Below are 17,961 nucleotides of genomic sequence, written 5' to 3'. Positions count from 1 at the left end.
GGCTGCCACATCTGTGTGCAAAGGCTGATCAACAATACATAGGAAGCCATCACTGGGGTACAAGGGCTGAGCAATAGTACGTAGGCAGCCACCTCTGAGCGGCAGGGTCTGAGCAACAGTATGCAGGCAGCCACCTCTGATGTGTAAGGGCAGTGCAACAGTATATTAGCACCGACCTCTCTGGTGGAAGGGCTTGGCAATAGTAGCCAACACTGGGGTACGTGGGCTGAGCAACAGTATGTAGGCAGTCACCTCTGGGGTGCATAGGTTAAACAACAATTTATTAGCAACCACCTCTTGGGTGCAAAGACTGAGCAACAGTATGCAGGTGGCCACTTCTGTGGTGCAAGGGCTAAGCAATAGCTTAGCTCTGGGATGCAAGGGTTAAACAATAGTATACTAGCAACCACCTCACCGGTGCAAGATTTGAGCAATAGTAGGTAGGCAGCCAACACGGTGGTATTTGGGCTGAGCAAAAGTATGTAGGTAGCCATCTCTGGACTGCAAGGGCTGAGCAACAGTTCGCAGGCAGCCATCTCTGGACTGCAAGGGCTGAGCAACAATTCACAGGCAGCCATCTCTGGGATGCAAGGGCTGAGCAACAGTTCACAGGCAGCCATCTCTGGTATGCAAGGGCTGAGCAACAGTTTGAAGGCAGCCATCTCTGGACTGCAAGGGCTGAGCAACAGTTTGCAGGCAGCCATCTCTGGAATGCAAGGGCTGAGCAAAAATTCATAGTCAGTCCGCTCCAAAGTGTAAGGGATGGCTCACAGTGCAATGGCATCCACCCCTGGAATTGAAGGCTAAGCAGCTATGCAGGGCACGCTATACACATACACGGGACACATATGCTTGACTTGTAATTTAAAAAGTGCACACAAATGCGCATGTGTATTATAATTCTAAGAGTGAGGAATCCAGAATGGAGCAATATTTAGGCATCTGATAATATGACCCCATTCATTCTACAGACCCACTCCTGGAATATGTCTTCCATCAGAGGAGCAACGGTCAGAATATTAAAAGGGCAATGGAAAGAACATGAACATTTTAAGAAATGAAATACCCTCAACTGTACATATAAAGAATATTAAAAGTCACACCACATTTGCATGACATTATAAAGGCATTCAGTCAGTCGTGTGCCCCTATATTGTCATAGAATTCCTCAGTGCCTTGCAATATACTAACAACATACAGTCATGGCTGTTTTATGCCATACATAGTTGTGTTCAGGGATTCTGATTTGTGTAATTCTTGCGAAGTATGGGAAATCATTCCTGGTTGTATCATTCCCAGGAATTAAAGGTTTTAAAAAGCCACTGCTGTTTGTCAATAGCAATAGCTAATACACACACAGAGACACAAACAAGACTGTCACAATGCAAACGCTTAGGTATCACAACCACGTACACCACCACCACACACACACAATGTACCATGCAGATGTATACAATGCACCACACTCCAAATCCAACACACACATGCACAACTATAAACCTGCACGTTGCACATATGACCCACATACACAGCTCATCATACTGCACAAAGAAAAACGCAGCATAGACATCTATTCGCACACACACACATGCACACACACACACACACACATAGAGCACGCATGATGCATTTACGCAGTGCAAATATATGCACAGCCTACAGGTAAATATTAACAAGACACAATCCCCATGATGCTGTGTGGGCCTCCTATTGTGTGGGGCCATAACAAGATGTTGTGTGGGATTGCCCTCGTACTGTGAGAGACTGCCCTGATGTTGTGGTGTCTGTTTTAACATTCGAAGGGGACTTGTCCTCTTTTCTGCCCCAGTGGTGGTTTCCAATACCCTCCATCCTGCCCACTATGGAATCTTAATGCACAAGTCACGCCACCCCTTTAAAGAAATGCACCAACACCTATGGCACTCAAGCAACATGGGAAGGCAGGATGGAGGGATCATTTGGCCTGTGGCTGCAATTACTTGTGATGGCAGCCGCCAGTATCCTGTCTGAGAGTGTTTCATTCTGGTCATGGATGACAGAGCAGTGTGTTAAGCTAAGCTCTCCTGCTCTTTGAAACGCCAGGCAGCAGGCCCAAACTCTGCCAACTCTCTGTCCCCTTGCTGCCCTTTCCCATACACATTGAAGGCCTGTTAGGTCAGGTCCCTGGGATCCCGCAGCTGCCTCCTGTTGCCATCTTGGAGCAGCTTTCTAGAGCATATGATCAGGGATTGGATCCATCCTTGGTCACCAGAGGAACACCTGACAAGCGCCATAGCATTGCACTGCTATGCAAGTACCTAGTAAGCCCGGCAAAGGCAGAGAATGCTCCCAACCCGCCTGCTGCATTCTTGGGAAGTCAAAATGGTTGTCTGCAGATTTATAGCTTCTAGAGCACTGCCGCTCAGACCCAAAATTACAGGCCTGCAAGAAACAAGAGCACAAAGAAATGGGTGGGGGGGGGGGGTCTTCGCTGCCTGGACACTCCTGCGCTATCTTGTATTCTCTGATCTTTGCTGCACAATTTATCAGTTAGAGGACTGGTGGACCCTCATGCCCCCCTAAAATCCAGCCAGGCTAAAACCACACCGTCCGCCCCATGGTACACCCCGATCTAGCCTCCAACAAATGCTAAATCAGAGCCCTAGACAAATCACAAAAACCATAACTCAGGAGACCTCACCAGCCTCATTCCTCTACGTGCAACCCATAGGATTCTGATTAGCAAGTCCAAAGCTGAGTACTACACCACCACCATTGCGGCAGCCTCTAACAGGAACAAAGCCCTCTTTGAAGTAGTAAAGCATTGTACCAAACCCTCACCCAACTCCGAGGTACCAGCAACTCAGGAAACATGCGACAGAATCAACATATTTGTTTATTGAAAATAATATATGAAATCCAAGAGCCCATCAAATCAACCTCTCACAGCATAGCATTCCCTGCACCAGGGCACGCACACTGCCTCTCTGGACCGAAATCTCTCCACTCTTCCCCGGATCTCCTTAAAATGATTGCCTCCCTCAAATCTACTTCTTACTCTAACGATATAATTCCGGCCTCCATCATTAAACAATGGATGGGCAGGGCGCTCAATGCACTCCTGAGCATCATCAATGCCTCCCTCGCAGAAGGATAATTCCTGGACACCCTCAAGACTGGTCTCAGATGACCTCTTTTGAAAAAACCAACTCTAGATCCAGACGACCTGGCAAGCTACGGCCCATTCCAAACCTCCCATTTATTGACAAAATCTTGGAAAAAGTAGTTGCTATACAACTACTAACTAGAATTTAACAACTCAACCTCCTAAATGACTATCATTTAGGGTTCTACCCAAAGTGTAGCATAGAAATAGCCACCGTCCAGGTGGTGGATGATGCTCTCCAAATCATAGGTAAGGGCGAATCATGCGGCCTCGTCCTCCTTGACCTCTCGGCTGAATTCGACACTGTCGACCACCGCATCCTTCTCTCTCTTCTTGCTGAAAGGATGGGATTCTCAGGCACTGTCCTGAATTGCTTTACCTCCTACCTCTCAGGCAGACACCAGGCTGTCCAGATGAACTTGTTATATTTTAACTGACTCCAGGTCTCCTGCGGAGTTCCCCAAGGCTCCATCCTTCTCACCAATCCTGTTTAACCTTTACATGGAGCCTCTGGGCACTCTCCTCGAAGATCCCAATATGGCAATCCACCAATACGCAGACAACATTCAGTTGTGCATGAGAGAAAAATAGCACGCAGGACATGGATGTCGACTACCTACCTCAAACTAAACCCATCCAAGACTGAATTGGTCCTCATCGGTCCGCCGGTTAAAAAACAACTTAAACAACTTGTCCAACAATGGCTCAATAATATGCACCAAAAAGATTTGATCCACAACTCTCAGACTCAGCAGAATCCTTAGGTTTCACAATTGACCGCAATATATCCTTCCAAAAACACATAGCTAAGATGGCCCAAATAGCCTGACTCAGAATCTCTACTATTTTAAAAATCAACCCCTTCATCCCACCGCAGGACTTTCGGAACGTAGTGAAGGCCCTTGTGGTCTTGCACATGGAGGGGGTAAATGCTCTCCTGACAGGGCTCCCAGCTGCTCACTTGACTCCCCTAAAAGCAGTCCACCACGCTGCAGAACATCTTATTACAAGAGCATGGAAATTTGACTGAATTACCCCATCCTGTGTGAACTACATCGGCTTCCACTCCAAGCCAGGATACGGTTCAAGACTGCATGTATCATCTACAAAGCAGTAACGAGACGCACACCAGTGTACCTGGCGGCTAAGCTCCACATATCTGGCGGCACACGCTTTTCACACAGCAAATCAACCAACCGGCTTAAATCACAACTGGTCCGCAAAGACAGGACTGACACACAATCCTTCTCTTGTCATGCATCCACCCTCTGGAACTCGTTACCGGTGTCAGCGTGGAATGCCCCGACAATTCTCCCATTTTGCAAATGTCTCGAAACATGGCTCTTTCAACAACACATGACCAAGGACTAATTCCAATGGATGCACAGATCTCGCAGTACTGTGCTACTGTTAAAAGGTGAAAGCCCAAATGCCGGCTACCCACTCTCTGTACAGTGTTCTGCTCCGCTCAAGTTAGGTCTGCGCTCTAAACAATACAAATCAAATTAAAAAGTAAAATGGAAGAGGGGAGAGAGCGGTAGAGAGAGAGAGGGGAAAAGGGAGAGGGAGAGAAAGAGAAGGGTAAAGAAAGAGAGAGTGTAAGCATAGAGAGAGAGAGGAACATGGAGGGGGAAGAGACATAGATGTAAAGAGAGGGAGAGAGTGGAAGATGGGGGAGAGATCGAGAGAGAGAGGGAGAGAGAGAAAGAGAGAGAGGGAGAGGGCGAGAAAGGCATGGGGACAGAGGGAACAGCGAGGGAGAGGGAGAGAGTGTAAGAGAGAGAGGGAAGAGAGAGATGTGTAAACGATGGAGAGAGTGGAAGATAGAAGGGATAGGATGACAGAGAAGGAGAGAAAACGAGAGAGAGATGTAAAGAGAAGGTGAGAGTGGAAGATAGGAGAGAGACAGGCAGAGGTAGAGAGAGAGAGAGAGAGAGAGAGAGACAAACAGAGAGAGTGGGCTAGTGTAAAAGAGGGGAGGGACAGAGAGAGATGTAAAGAGAGGGAGAGCACACCTTGCCAAGAATACACAGCTGACCTACCACACATTAATTTAAGTCTGCGTCAGCTCCACTTTCCCCTTAGCAACCACCCATGGCAGCACCAATCAGAAATCTCACAGATATTCCTAATTAACCTCAACAAACAAACTTGTAGAGGCACGAGTGCCTATAATTTCCCAACCTATCGGGAAGGACTACACCCTTCACCGATCATACAGACATATGGCACGAGATGCCTGCCACAGTGCAGGTCATCAGAAATCACGCTGGACAGGCCTCAGCACCAAGAGGTCATGCAAATGGCAGAGGAGTGATCTATAAATCCCTCATAACATAACTCCATCCACAAACTATCCACAGGCACGCAGGACGCGGTCACGCTCGCACGTGCACAAGACCCGCAGTGCCCCAATCCCCAAGCGATTTCCCGGCTTGCATGCGCAATTTGGACTTGTTACGTCACCCTACATACTGCAGGTGGCATGATTCACGGAACTGAACGTGCTACAGCAAATCTTTCTGGCTGGCATATTTGTGCCACCCACATAATGGTGGCCAGGAGAGTGGGTGTCACGCACGGAAGTGCATTTCTGATTCACGATATAATGCGCTTTGATATGTCGCTGCGTCCCCTGCGCGTGGTGTCACCTGTCAGGTGCAGATGAATGCGCAGTACTTACCTGGCTCTTTTCGAACCTCCGGCAGCATTTCAAACCCCCCAGACGGGACTTTCGCATAAACTTGTCCATCATTTTTTACATGACCACCCCTGAAGCAGGAGTGGCAATGTAAAAACTGGCATTGAGGTGACAGGGCTCCCCCCAGACACCCCCGTTAAACCCTAAATTGAAACTGCTCTTGCTGAAACCCCAACGAAAAGGGAGATACCACAGCCCTCCACCCACATGGGCACACTTGGCAAATGCCTATCCGGGTGCCAAAGGATATTATTATCATTATTATTGTTGTCATGGTATTTATTGAGCACGGACCCAGCTACGAGAAGCAATGGAGCACCTTACAGAGGTATACAACAATACAGATACATAACAGAGCACTTTACAGAGGTATACAACAATACAGATACATAACGGAGCACTTTACAGAGGCATACAACAATACAGATACATAACAGAGCACTTTACAGAGGTATACAACAATACAGATACATAACAGAGCACTTTACAGAGGTATACAACAACACAGATACATAACGGATACACGTGGATATTCCTAGAGGAGCTGCCATGGCCCATTAAGCCCGCAGCTAGTCCCTCCTCCTCCACACAAATGCCTGCTGGCAATCAGGGACTCACGTGCAGGATAACGCGACTGCAGAATGCATGGTGCACCGAGTGCCTTATATATAAGACTACTGCTTTTGTGGTATTTATTTTTCTGTCATTTCCATCTGTATTTATCCATATTTAAGTTGTGCCATTTTATCTGCATTTATTCACGTTTACTATTTATCATCTAAAGAGATCATTTGAACCTGTATTTTTCTGCATCTATTCGAAAGAACAAAATGCATTTATTAAAGCAGACGCACAGATTTACAGGACAAAAATGGAACTGGGTTATTCCACATCAAAGTCAGCTCCATTTTGATCAGAATAGCAAATGGCTGCTTCTGTAATGGCTGCTGACCTCAGATATATGTTGTCAACATTTTCAAGAACTATTCAACTATTTATCACACAATTGTTAGTGTTGCCAGTCTGAAATACCGTTGGCTGTTTGCAGTGACTGACAGCATGGGGAGCCAATCAGAAATATATATCTGCTTTTCTGCTTTCTCAAATAAAACAGATTGATTTCTCGTCTGTATTTATGTGTACAAATCAGTGAACATGGAAACAGGGTGCCCTAATTATATATAGCGAACATGGAAATGTGTGCACACAAACAAAACACACGCGCTCACGTGTGCAGGCCACTAGGTGCAGTGTGGTTGGAGATAAGGGTGAGAGGGGTGTATACGTTTTGGACTGGGCTGCCCTTACCTGCGATCCGGAAGGCGTGCTCCTCCTGCGAGGCTGAGGGCGTCTCCATCTTGTAAATGCTGAGGTCCTTCAAGGGAAGCAGCCCCTGTGCGTGGACAAACGTGTAGCAATTAGCAGCTGCTGATGCTCACCAAGACCCCTGCCCCTCCACACACACACAACAGTTAGCAAGGCTTTCCGGGGCGTCTCCAAAAGGCAGACAGTCGCCTCGTACTGACACCAGCATTGGCAGGGAAATCTCCTGCGTCCTGCTGCAGGCAAGTACACCTCTGGCTTTTGGCTGCAGCAGAATGCACTCCTCCGCCCTCCAAAGTGGCAATTTTTGAGGCACGCATGTTCAGATTTGGTTCAAGCGAGGTAGCCCTCATTCATTCCGCTGTACACATATATGTACTTGGTAAATATTATTGTCATATTGGGTAGGATATCCCTGAAGCCCACCTGCTAGTGAGTCATGATAGGTACAAGTTCTGGGTCGGGTGAGAAACCTTGCTAGTTGTGGGCGCTGGTAGGAAGTTGGTTGTCCAGTACTGTTGATAATTAGTCACAATCCAGTCTTGGGTTGTGGTTGTGCATTGTTATTTATTATTTGGATGCAAAATAACAATAAAGGCACATTGTGCCAAAGTCATGAAGCAAGAAAAACAGCCGACGCGTGTTTCAGCCAAAGTCTTTTTCAAAGCCAAAGAAAGTTAGTGGTAAGGCTCGCGTAGGAGCGTGTAGCAGAGTGGCCCTGTATAGGGTCCTGGGAATGGGTTTAGTAGCTTATCTGAGAGCAAATTATGTCCTGCACCAATTGACATACTTTGCTCTCAGATGAGCTACTAAGCCCATTCCCAGGACCCTATACAGGGCCACTCTGCTACGCTCTCCTACGCGAGCCTGACCAATAACCTTCTTTGGCCTTGAAAAAGACTTTGGTTGAAACGCGCGTCAGCTGTTTTTCTTGCTTCACGACTTTGGCACAATGTGCCTTTATTGTTATTTTGCATTAAAATAATAAATAACAATGCACAACCACAACCCAAGACTGGATTGTGACTAATTATCAACAGTACTGGACAACCAACTTCCTACCAGCGCCCACAACTAACAAGGTTTGTCACCCCACCCAGAACTTTAACCTCCTGGGAACCTTGGAGTTTGGTTCCCAGACAAACCATGTGCCAGGCCACAGGCTAAACCTTAACCACAGACGAACGGTTGCACAGGGGACCAGGTTGTTCCGACCCCAAACTCCCATCTCTCCTGCAATCATGATAGGTACAATGCACCACCAGTCTCCCCTCCCCCCGTCCAGTGCTTCCGCTTTGGAGGGGCATGCCCACGATGTAGCATGCAATAAAACTCCAATCAATACAAATAAAGCAGTGCATTTCTATTAAGGTTTTGGTTTTGTGATACTCATTTTAAAGACCTTTTTATGATGCTCATGTTGAAGACTTGTTTGCCTGTAATTTTCCATGTGTGTGGTTTACTCATCAGATCAGCAACATTTTTCCAAGTTAATTTTAGCTCTGTAGGAAAGGGAAGTGACACCTAGTATTTTCCAATATGTGTTCTGTATTTGTCCGAGAAGCGTGGATCAAGAAAATGGCGCGTGGTAGTGGGAAACGGTGGGAAATGCCCAGGTGTGCCCACCTGACACATATTCCCTCAGTAATCTCGGGAGGATAGCTCAGGGGCAACGCGGTTGCCTTGTAAGCAAGATGACACGGAGCAACACGAGTTCGTTCCTCGGGTCCGTGCTTAGAAACCTCTGGGTATTAAGCGCGTTATAAATAACCAATTACAATGACAAAGTAGTGTTTGTGCCAGGAATCACCCCCCACCCTGCATGTATTGCCCCAGGAGTCAGTTATTGTACCATGAATACATCTTGCATCACAAAGTTATTCTGCCACTAAAGCCCCATTTGCAGCTTTTGCTTCAGCGACGATCGATTTTATAGGGATAAAGTATCTCCGGCCGTACGCTATAAGGATGTTGCAAGTCACAGAGGAGTTTCGGGACCAAATAAAGGAAAAAAGCTGAAGGCATTATGATGTCACAACTGAAGCGTAATAACTGATTACAGAGCAGTTGTGATGTCATTTTCTTTTTGCGGGTCAGTTGTGATGTCAGAGCTAGCCTGAATAAGAACATTGTTATACAGCTATCACCGGCTGCCATGCATTATATATTGTTTAGATGCTCTACTTATTTAGAGTAGGAGGAGAGTATTTCAGACATGTTCCAGACAGAGCAATCTGGGTGCTTTAGGAAGGAGCAGTGCACGTTGCTTGTTACATAGACCAAGAAGTGAGGGAGAGAAATGGGAACACAGGATGGAACATTACACCACATCTTCATTATTTACCAAATGCGCATGTATAAAGCCCATTGCACGCAGTGGTGGGGGCTAAAAAGGGCTATGCTATAGAGGATGAAGCCAGGGAAAGCTTGGTGCGAGAATGTACTTTAGAGGGCAGTCTGGAATGGGCTTGCAGGGCATCTTGAAGCTGGTTATAGCTGGTCTGCTCTTTGTTCTTGGTGGAAGGGAGTGCCAGCGGTGAGGAGCAAGGCGGGTGAGATAGCGAGCGGTGTTAACAGGGTGGACACGGGACGGGTAGGGGGCTAGGATTGAAGAACACCAGGGTTAGCGAGAGTAGCGGAAGGGAGATTCAGCGAGTTAAGTGCGGGGCCCATGAACAGATTTGTACATAATTAGAAGCAGGCATATGGTTAATGTGGCCGTGTTGGTGCCTTCATCAGAAAGCGCTCATGCCAGCAATCGGCTCTCACCGTGTAGTTATGGTGGCAGAATGCATGCCCCATCATGCAGTTATCATGGCAATCACCTGGGCTGACTGGGTAGTTATTCTGCCAGTGACTAATCTCCAATTAGAGTTACTCCGCCGTGCATCATATGCCACTAGAAAGTTATTTGTCAATACTCATACCTAATCAAGCAGCTATGGTGCTACCAATAATACCCAATGAGTTATCGTGTCATCCAATTATTCTGCCAGTCATCAACCAAAGGGGAGATTTCTGTGCCAGTAATCAAGCTCCATCTGCTTTTGTGCCAGTAACCATGCTTCATCTGGAGTTATTAAGTCAGAAACCACAACCAATCAGACACTTTATGTGCCATTGAGCATGCCCCCAAGGAATACTGATCCTGACAGTAACCAGTCTCCCATCAGACAGTTATTGTTGAATTAGCCACGACCCACTGGATGGCCATTGTGCCAGTAATCGGCCTCAACCATTGACAGGTATTGCGCAATTAGACATGTCCCCATCGGGTAGTTATGGAGCCAGTATCGTGCCTCCTATCAGAAAGCTATTTTGCCATCAATCAACAGCACATGGCATCTAGGCTCTGATCTTGCATGATGATGTTATTATTATGGGTGCATGCCAGTCCCGGGCAAAGCGTGGGATTGAGAACACCAGCTGTAAAGACAAAGCATGTGATCTCAGGTCTAGAATGATCATGCCAGCGCACGCCACCTTGGCAAAATGGATTTTACCTGCAAACTACCTAATTTGACTTTACGCAGCATTTAGCTGTGAGTGGATATTACCTGCAACCTACCTAATTTGACTGTAGCAGCACTCTGCTGCCAATGCATTTAGTTGACAATGTCATACTCAGTTCATACTTTAGACTGTTCTAATGCACTGTAACTAGCACCTAGATGCCTCTAGGTTGTGTGTGCTGCTATAAATGCTAAAATTAAATAAATAAATAATACGTCACCAGTACTTATGCGTCCACCAAACGGCTATTGGGCCAGAAATAATATCCAACAAGGCAGTTATGGTGCCAGAGAGCAAGCCGCATCACACATCTATTCCCACCAGTCAGTATACCCGAACAAAGACTTATTCAGCAAGTAAATATGGCTCAGCAGACAATTATTACAATGTATCCCATCTGGCGGTTATTCTGTCAGTAACCATTTCCTCATCCGTAACTGATCAGTAAGTGCCAAGAACGAGCATGCTTGTCCTTTTTGCATAGACTTGCATAATAACCTGGCGCTTAAGGGTTAATCTGTTTCTTCGCAAAGCTCCAGAAATCATGACCAATTAGGCAGTGAATGTGCAGTAATCAAGACCCAGCAGCATCATTTAAAGGTCACCATTGCCACCTATAGCATCTCATAGTGCCCCATGCAGCTGCCTGTGTTAAAAGTGAGACTTTCAGCATTCCGATGAACCATCCACGGTTCCCTGGCCGTCTAGCGGGCGGAGCTAATGGTGCCCTCTGCACCACTGTCGTACCCTGTGGCCGCAACAACAAACAGCACATAAACCGCAGCAACAGCACACGAGGTCTCGCATCGGTCCGATATTCACACCAAAGCTCAGCGCACGGTGTAAACCGAACTGAAGCTGCCAACAGCACACCACCTTCTCACGTTCCTACTCCCTCTTCACCTGACTAACCTAACCCACCTTCTCATTTGCAGATCCGCCAGAGCGCCTGGGGACCAACTCCGTTGGCGACGGTCCACGGTACAAATACCTTTAACATTAACATTTAACAAACTCCTTGTATGGAGCAGGTATTCTTCAGCACAATAGCTCAGGGTAGAGTTCAATTTACCACTGCCAAACCCGTGCACCTTAATTTTACTGTCAGTGCCTTGGTGTACTTATCCGCACTCGTATTAATGGATGCACCCCATAATATTATAGACAACACCCTAAAATATTGAGCCCACTTCTGGGATATATTGGCAATGTTGTGGCACATGGTGGCAGCACCCGTTCTTAGGATTCCAGTGAACCTGGATGGGGGTTGATTTTGTAGGCTTGTTATATAATGCTTAACGTCGCCTTCAGGCCGCTTCACATTGTAACCTATGAAAACCTACCGGTTGGCCATTGGGGCTCGAATTGTAATACACATCCTGGGCCAGGTTTACAAAGACTTTTATTCATTGGATTTCCCCTTTCAAAAATACTTCTTTATATCAGGCCCTACATCGCCTACATCTCAAGTTAAAAAAAAACACTTTTGTAAATCAGGCCCTACATCGCCTACATCTCAACTCAAAACTGATGTTATTTGTTATTTTGCTGGCACAGGGATTGGTGGGCATTTTTCCCACAGTGGCATAATATATCAGCCATTATTTTTCCAAGTACACAATTAGTTGATGGGCAAATGCATGTAGAGAATGAATGCTAGTATAGGGAATCTTAAAGTATTCCGATTATTGCAGGAACACAGTCCGATAGCAGGTAAACAGCGCTCAGATGCCCGAGGGTTCGTAGCGCTATATAAATGCTAAATTATTATCATTAGCACCGCTGCTAAGCCGCATGCAATATCGATGTTTTGTAGTTTCATAATTTGAGAGAAAATGGCTTTAAGTGCATCATTTGATTTGGTTATAAAAAATAAATAAATAATTCTTGTGGGGAAGACAGATTGGAAAGCATTGGCTCCATCTGTGATTCAGTGGACTCTGAAAACTTTAGCTCTGCAGGTCTTTTGGACTACAACTCCCATCAGCCCATGCAGGCCTAGTCAGTGATGGAGGGATCATGGAATCATTGTGAAAACATCTGAAGAGCCACAGGTTCCAGAGCCCATAGACTTTTTTTAAAGACATGCAGACATAATAACTTGTTTTCCGTCTTAACTTAGATCTATTTAGCTGTAAAAATGCAGGGACTTGACGTTAAAATATATATTTAATTCATGTGTGGGCAGGAGGGGCCTCAGTTTGGGGGATAATAAGCAGCTGGCTGTAACACCTCGGAAAAGGCAGGGCCCGGAGGATGAAATCAAATCAGTGGGGAGTCCCCGTTTGTGGATGTGGATTTGGAGGGAATATGTGCAAAGAGTGGATTCGGGGATGAGGTTTAAAGGGACTGGAGCCGGGCGCCAGTCTGCAAGAGCAAGGGGGGATGACTTCACACGACAGCTAATGACATTAGAATGATAACGGAGCCGCGGGAGGGGGCGTGACGCGACGGGGGTGGATAGGGGGGGGGGCGCTGGCCATCAAAGGCAGCGCGCTCCGCAGAGGGGAAGTTCACCCGCAGTAACCGAGGCACTGTAATGGGGCAGGCAGAAGGTGGGAGTGTTGACGCCTGGAGAATCAGCATTAGAGTAGAAACCCACTCCCCGCCCCCAACCACCGCCTTTGACTTCACATCCTCTGCGCGAAATTCTCACAACAGCGGCAGCAATCGGAGCCCCCCACCCACCGAGAAGGGGGCACAGAGGCCCCCTGGGTACTGGGGCGTGACAGACAGAGCCAAGGACGCAGCTGCTGCAACTCTGGCCGTTGTCGTTTTCACTGCACCTGTGGCCCTGCCGGCCTTCCTCTAGTCTGGTTGGGCCAGTTTCTCGTGTGGGTTTTATTTTTTGCTGCTTCCGCGGCTATGTGTCTTTATTTTGGAATGGATTTTCTGTTGCAAGGCAAAGGGCCCGAGTCCAATTTTGATGGTGGATTCTGGAGCACCCCTGAGAACTCCACACGAGGGTCTCGACCGCTTGGCCTCCTTGAGATGTGCACCCTTTGCAACATCGTTTCTACTATATTTGCTAGTGGGCCTTATTCCCTTATTTGGATTAGATTTGCATGAGTGCGATCTATGACCCCAAAGCTATTGGGCAACCCTCCAGTGGTCCGTTGGGTTACACCTTGAATTGTGTAGCACATTATTAATGTTGGTCTCGAGTGACAAGAACAGTTTGGCTTACTCATACCCCTCCCCTACAAGACAATTACCAACATGCCCATTTCTTTGGTAATGTCTGCTGGCGGTTTTCAGACCTATTGTGGCATTATTTTAGGTTTTCTGTAGGATTCCTTTATACGCCTTTTCTTATCATTTTGCTAATTACTTTTACCTTCTGGTCTAATCTATGGAATTTTTATATCCATCTAACTCAAGGCATCTCATATTTTCTTTCCTCCTGGTGGGCGTTTTCTTGGGTAATGTACTCCTTGGATGAACATGATGTTGCCCAACATTTTGCCCAAGACCAAAACCCATCCTAAAGTTCTTGGAGGAGAGTAGCTGTGGAAAATGTCTCCGCTGGCTGACCGGGGACTCTGGCTCAAGACCTCACCTAAATGTCCATGTTATCAAAAGCAATGAATCTGCACTACTTTCACATTCCCACCCCCCTGAGGCCCCCCCCACTCCCCACCCCGACTGCCACAAACGCACTGTGTTTGCAAAGAGCTATTGGCATTTAATAGAGGGAGGCTTCTGTTATGAATGTAAATGGCATATGGTGCTGCACTACTGTTAAATGAAACAGCAAAACAAAGTCGTGGCAAGAGTATCCTAGTAGGCGGTCAGATGGATCAGTGGGTTAATGTGTGTGGCCTTCATTTTATTTATTTATTTATTTATTTAGATTTGTAGAGCGCACCGCAGCGCTTAGGCATCGAGGCGCTGAAAGAGGAGCTTAAGAAAGCTTGATTCTGGGTTACATGAATGCTGCCCCTGGAAAGGTTCTTAGACATGGTACACGGTAATACAACATACTTGTAGTCCTAGGTTTGAATCCGACTCTTCCTCCATTGAGACAAGCCATAATATCACCATTGTTTTGGTAAAGTGCGCATTGCAATCTAAATGCTCAATATCAATGAAAATATTCAAAATTACACTGTGACTGACGGGCCTGTTCATCCTCCCTCCATACCTCCACACCTGCGTCTACGCCCCCGAGTGCCGCGAGCACAGGTGACTGGGGTCATTGCACACCGCTTACCTGGTATGTCAGTCCTTTCGGGCTGCGTGACTGGAAATACAGGTGTGCCTGGAAGAGCTCCAGGTAGCAGTCGTTCACTTCCTGCAAGGGTTGCAAATTACAAAACATTTCACTGTGTGTCAGCATGGGCCGCCGCAGCCGGTTGGACCGGTTCCCAAAAAACCCCAAAGCATCTCTGAACATGTTTTTGGAGAGGCTGTAGGTCAGAGAACAGCTGTCTATGCCTTGTATTCTTCAGTGTGGAATGATTTGCCTTTCATTAAACCTTTTAAGAATGTGAGCATTGAGTAACAAAAAAAAAGAATAAAACTCTAATTTCATATATATCAGAAACACATGGATGTATATTAATTTACAATTAATATGCCATACTATTTTTTTCAAGGCAAGACCTCTGCTGCTTATTAGTGGAAAACTTTGAATTTATGAACAGATAAAAAGAAAGAAAAAATACATTTATATCATATAGTGAAAAGAAAGGGACATTTTGGGCTTTGTAAGAGGGACCAGATCCAACTCTCAACCGAGAAGGTATTGCATGGAATACACATGTATAAAAGTAGAGAACATACATCAAAAAGGCCAAATACTCTACCATGCAATAAAGTAAGTGAAGCTAAGATACACTTCTGAAAACTTGTAAACTGTTGGGAAGTCCCCTAGATTTTGTCAAAGATATCTGAGACATTAATCACAGACCCAAAATCTCCAATTATGAGCCTACCTGTGCACACTATTTCTGCATTTGCTGTTCACAAAAACTCTGCTTTTAGACCTTATATATAGTGACACTTTTTCAAAACCTGAGACCCCCTTTACACTTAACACTGATCTCGTTTTTCAGAGAAAAGTCAGGCATCTTTCACCTGAGCACCTACCATGCCTGCGGTCATTCATTTCATAGCCAATCTTATCCGTGCTACCCTTGGTGGGTACCCCATCTTCCCCTTTTTGGAATGTGATTATGTTGTAGATCCCCACTCTGCCACACCACCTCCCTTCACTTTTCCCACATCAATCCCTGAGTTTAGTGATCCCACCCTGCCATCACCCACAATGTCCTCAAATCTTCCCTTTCCATCGTCCTCCATCCACCACTTTTCCTTAGAGTCCAACCCTGCCCTAAACCTGGTTCCCCGCCCCCAACTTACCTGGCAGTGCTGGAATTTGAACTTCACCTTGGAGTAGTGGACCATCTGGCCCATGTTCCTCACCACAGTCTTCTTCTTGCCCTTCCTAAAGATGCTGAGGAATTTCTGGTCCATGTTCTCCTTGTGGTCTTCAGGAGCCACAATATCCTGCCATGTAAAGAGAGAATGGAAGAGTGGGGGAGAAAAGTGAGAGAGCTGTGGCATGCCGGGTGAGCAATACGAACATTTGCTGTAGATAGGTAAGTGCTGAGGTGTCATGTTCACCCTCACATAAAGAAATCGAATATGAGAACAAATATGGAGGAAATACTACAACCCTCAAGAGAAAGTCTCCTACAAAAGACAGATCCACCATTTCAAAGCAGAGGTCTTTAACGAAAAGAAACATTTCTACTCTGAACAAATCAGTAAAGAACCTCCTCCAGAGAAAGAACTCTACCAAATCATTAACTAGATGGGAGACGCTACACTCTGTAGCAAAGTACTCAAAAACGATTTGATGATCTCATCAACCATTTCATAAGTAAAATGTTATACATTCGATAAGCCATCAACACAGCAATAAGGAACGCAACTGCAAGCTACACTGAAACCCCCTGGGCAGTGACATCCAATGTCCAACCCAAACTAAAATGGAATTTGTGTAACTTACTAGCAAATCCGGCTAGGTGATGGACCACCTACCCCCCCAAAACATCTACCAAGTGATCCTTAGCATGGAACCACCACCACTCTATTTTCGAAAACGAATTAACTGCTCACTCGAAACAGGAATCTTACCAAAAGCTTTCAAGTGTAGTTAGATCATTCCACTTCTAAAAAACACAACTGTCGATGCAAAAGCCACACCTAATGGCTTCCTTATCTCAACATACTGTAACCAGTCACAATTCTAGAGCGGTACGTTTACAGCCAATTCTCGGAGCATGCAGAGTCTAATAACTTGCTAAACCACTCACAAGTTAGTTGTACACCAATGAGAGGAACCAAATCAGCACCTGTTTCCATCTGGGATGACCTCAAAATATGAGAGTACGATAACGTCACGTGGCACTCATACTCCTTGACATCTCAGTGGCCCTTGACCAAGTTAACCACAGTACACTGATCAGAAGGCTCGAAGAAACTAGACTCCATAACACCACTCTCAGTGGATGAGATTGTTCGTAACAGACAGAACAGAAATCAACTGGCTCATGTTTCAGTTTGAATCAGTGATCCGCGGAGTCCCTCAGAGATCAAGCATCTCACTGCTTCTCTTCAACATATACATGAGCCAATGATAAAGATCATGAGATGTTCTGAGCTTGCCTGCCTCATGCAAATACGAAAATGAATGACTGCCAACTTCCCAAAACTCAAGAAAGCCAAAGGGAAAGGATGATAGTCTCGCCTCACGCCACACTGAAACACCTCTTCAATGGCCTTTCAAAATGGGCAACTGCCCTAAACCATCCAACGTCATCAAGATGCTATGCCTATTAATGGGGAGACAACTCTTGTTGGCACCCCAAGTCAATGCAATAGTGAAAAATTGCTTCTATCGTATCGACTCCATCTGACTGGTTATGCCCCACCTCTCTTTTGCACACACAGCACTAGCTGTCATCTCTCTGATTCTGTCAAAAATCGACCACACAAACAGTCTCTACCTTTGTATGCCAGACTACCTCACCAAAAACTTGCAATGAATCCAAAACTCAGCTTACTTACCAGACTCAACAGTTGGGAACACATGGCACTAGCTCTCAGAGCACTCGACTGGCTACCATGTATTAAAAGGATCACATTCAAAGCCCTCTGCATTGCCCAAAAAGCCATTAAAGGTCAAGGAGCAGAATTTCTTCAAAACAAAATCTCACTCTACCAAATAAGCAGAGACCAATGATCGAAAGATGATGTTCTATTAGGCACC

The 17,961-nt window shown here is 46.0% G+C and overlaps 1 protein-coding gene across 1 annotated transcript in view; it reads right to left on the bottom strand.

The window, feature by feature from the left end:
* PLEKHN1 (pleckstrin homology domain containing N1) overlaps positions 1-17,961 on the bottom strand; it is an 88,622-nt gene that overhangs the window by 40,861 nt on the left and 29,800 nt on the right. The window contains exons 3-5 of the mRNA XM_069610064.1: positions 16,047-16,193; positions 14,896-14,976; positions 7,155-7,239 (exon numbers count right to left, since the gene is read on the bottom strand). Of these exons, the coding sequence (XP_069466165.1) occupies positions 7,155-7,239; positions 14,896-14,976; positions 16,047-16,193 (313 nt within the window). The remainder of the gene's footprint in view (positions 1-7,154; positions 7,240-14,895; positions 14,977-16,046; positions 16,194-17,961) is intronic.

This window comes from Ambystoma mexicanum, chromosome 8 (assembly GCF_040938575.1).
Source record: "Ambystoma mexicanum isolate Mex_15411 chromosome 8, UKY_AmexF1_1, whole genome shotgun sequence".
Classification (NCBI taxonomy): domain Eukaryota; kingdom Metazoa; phylum Chordata; class Amphibia; order Caudata; family Ambystomatidae; genus Ambystoma; species Ambystoma mexicanum.
This window is presented reverse-complemented; position numbering and strand designations above follow the sequence as displayed.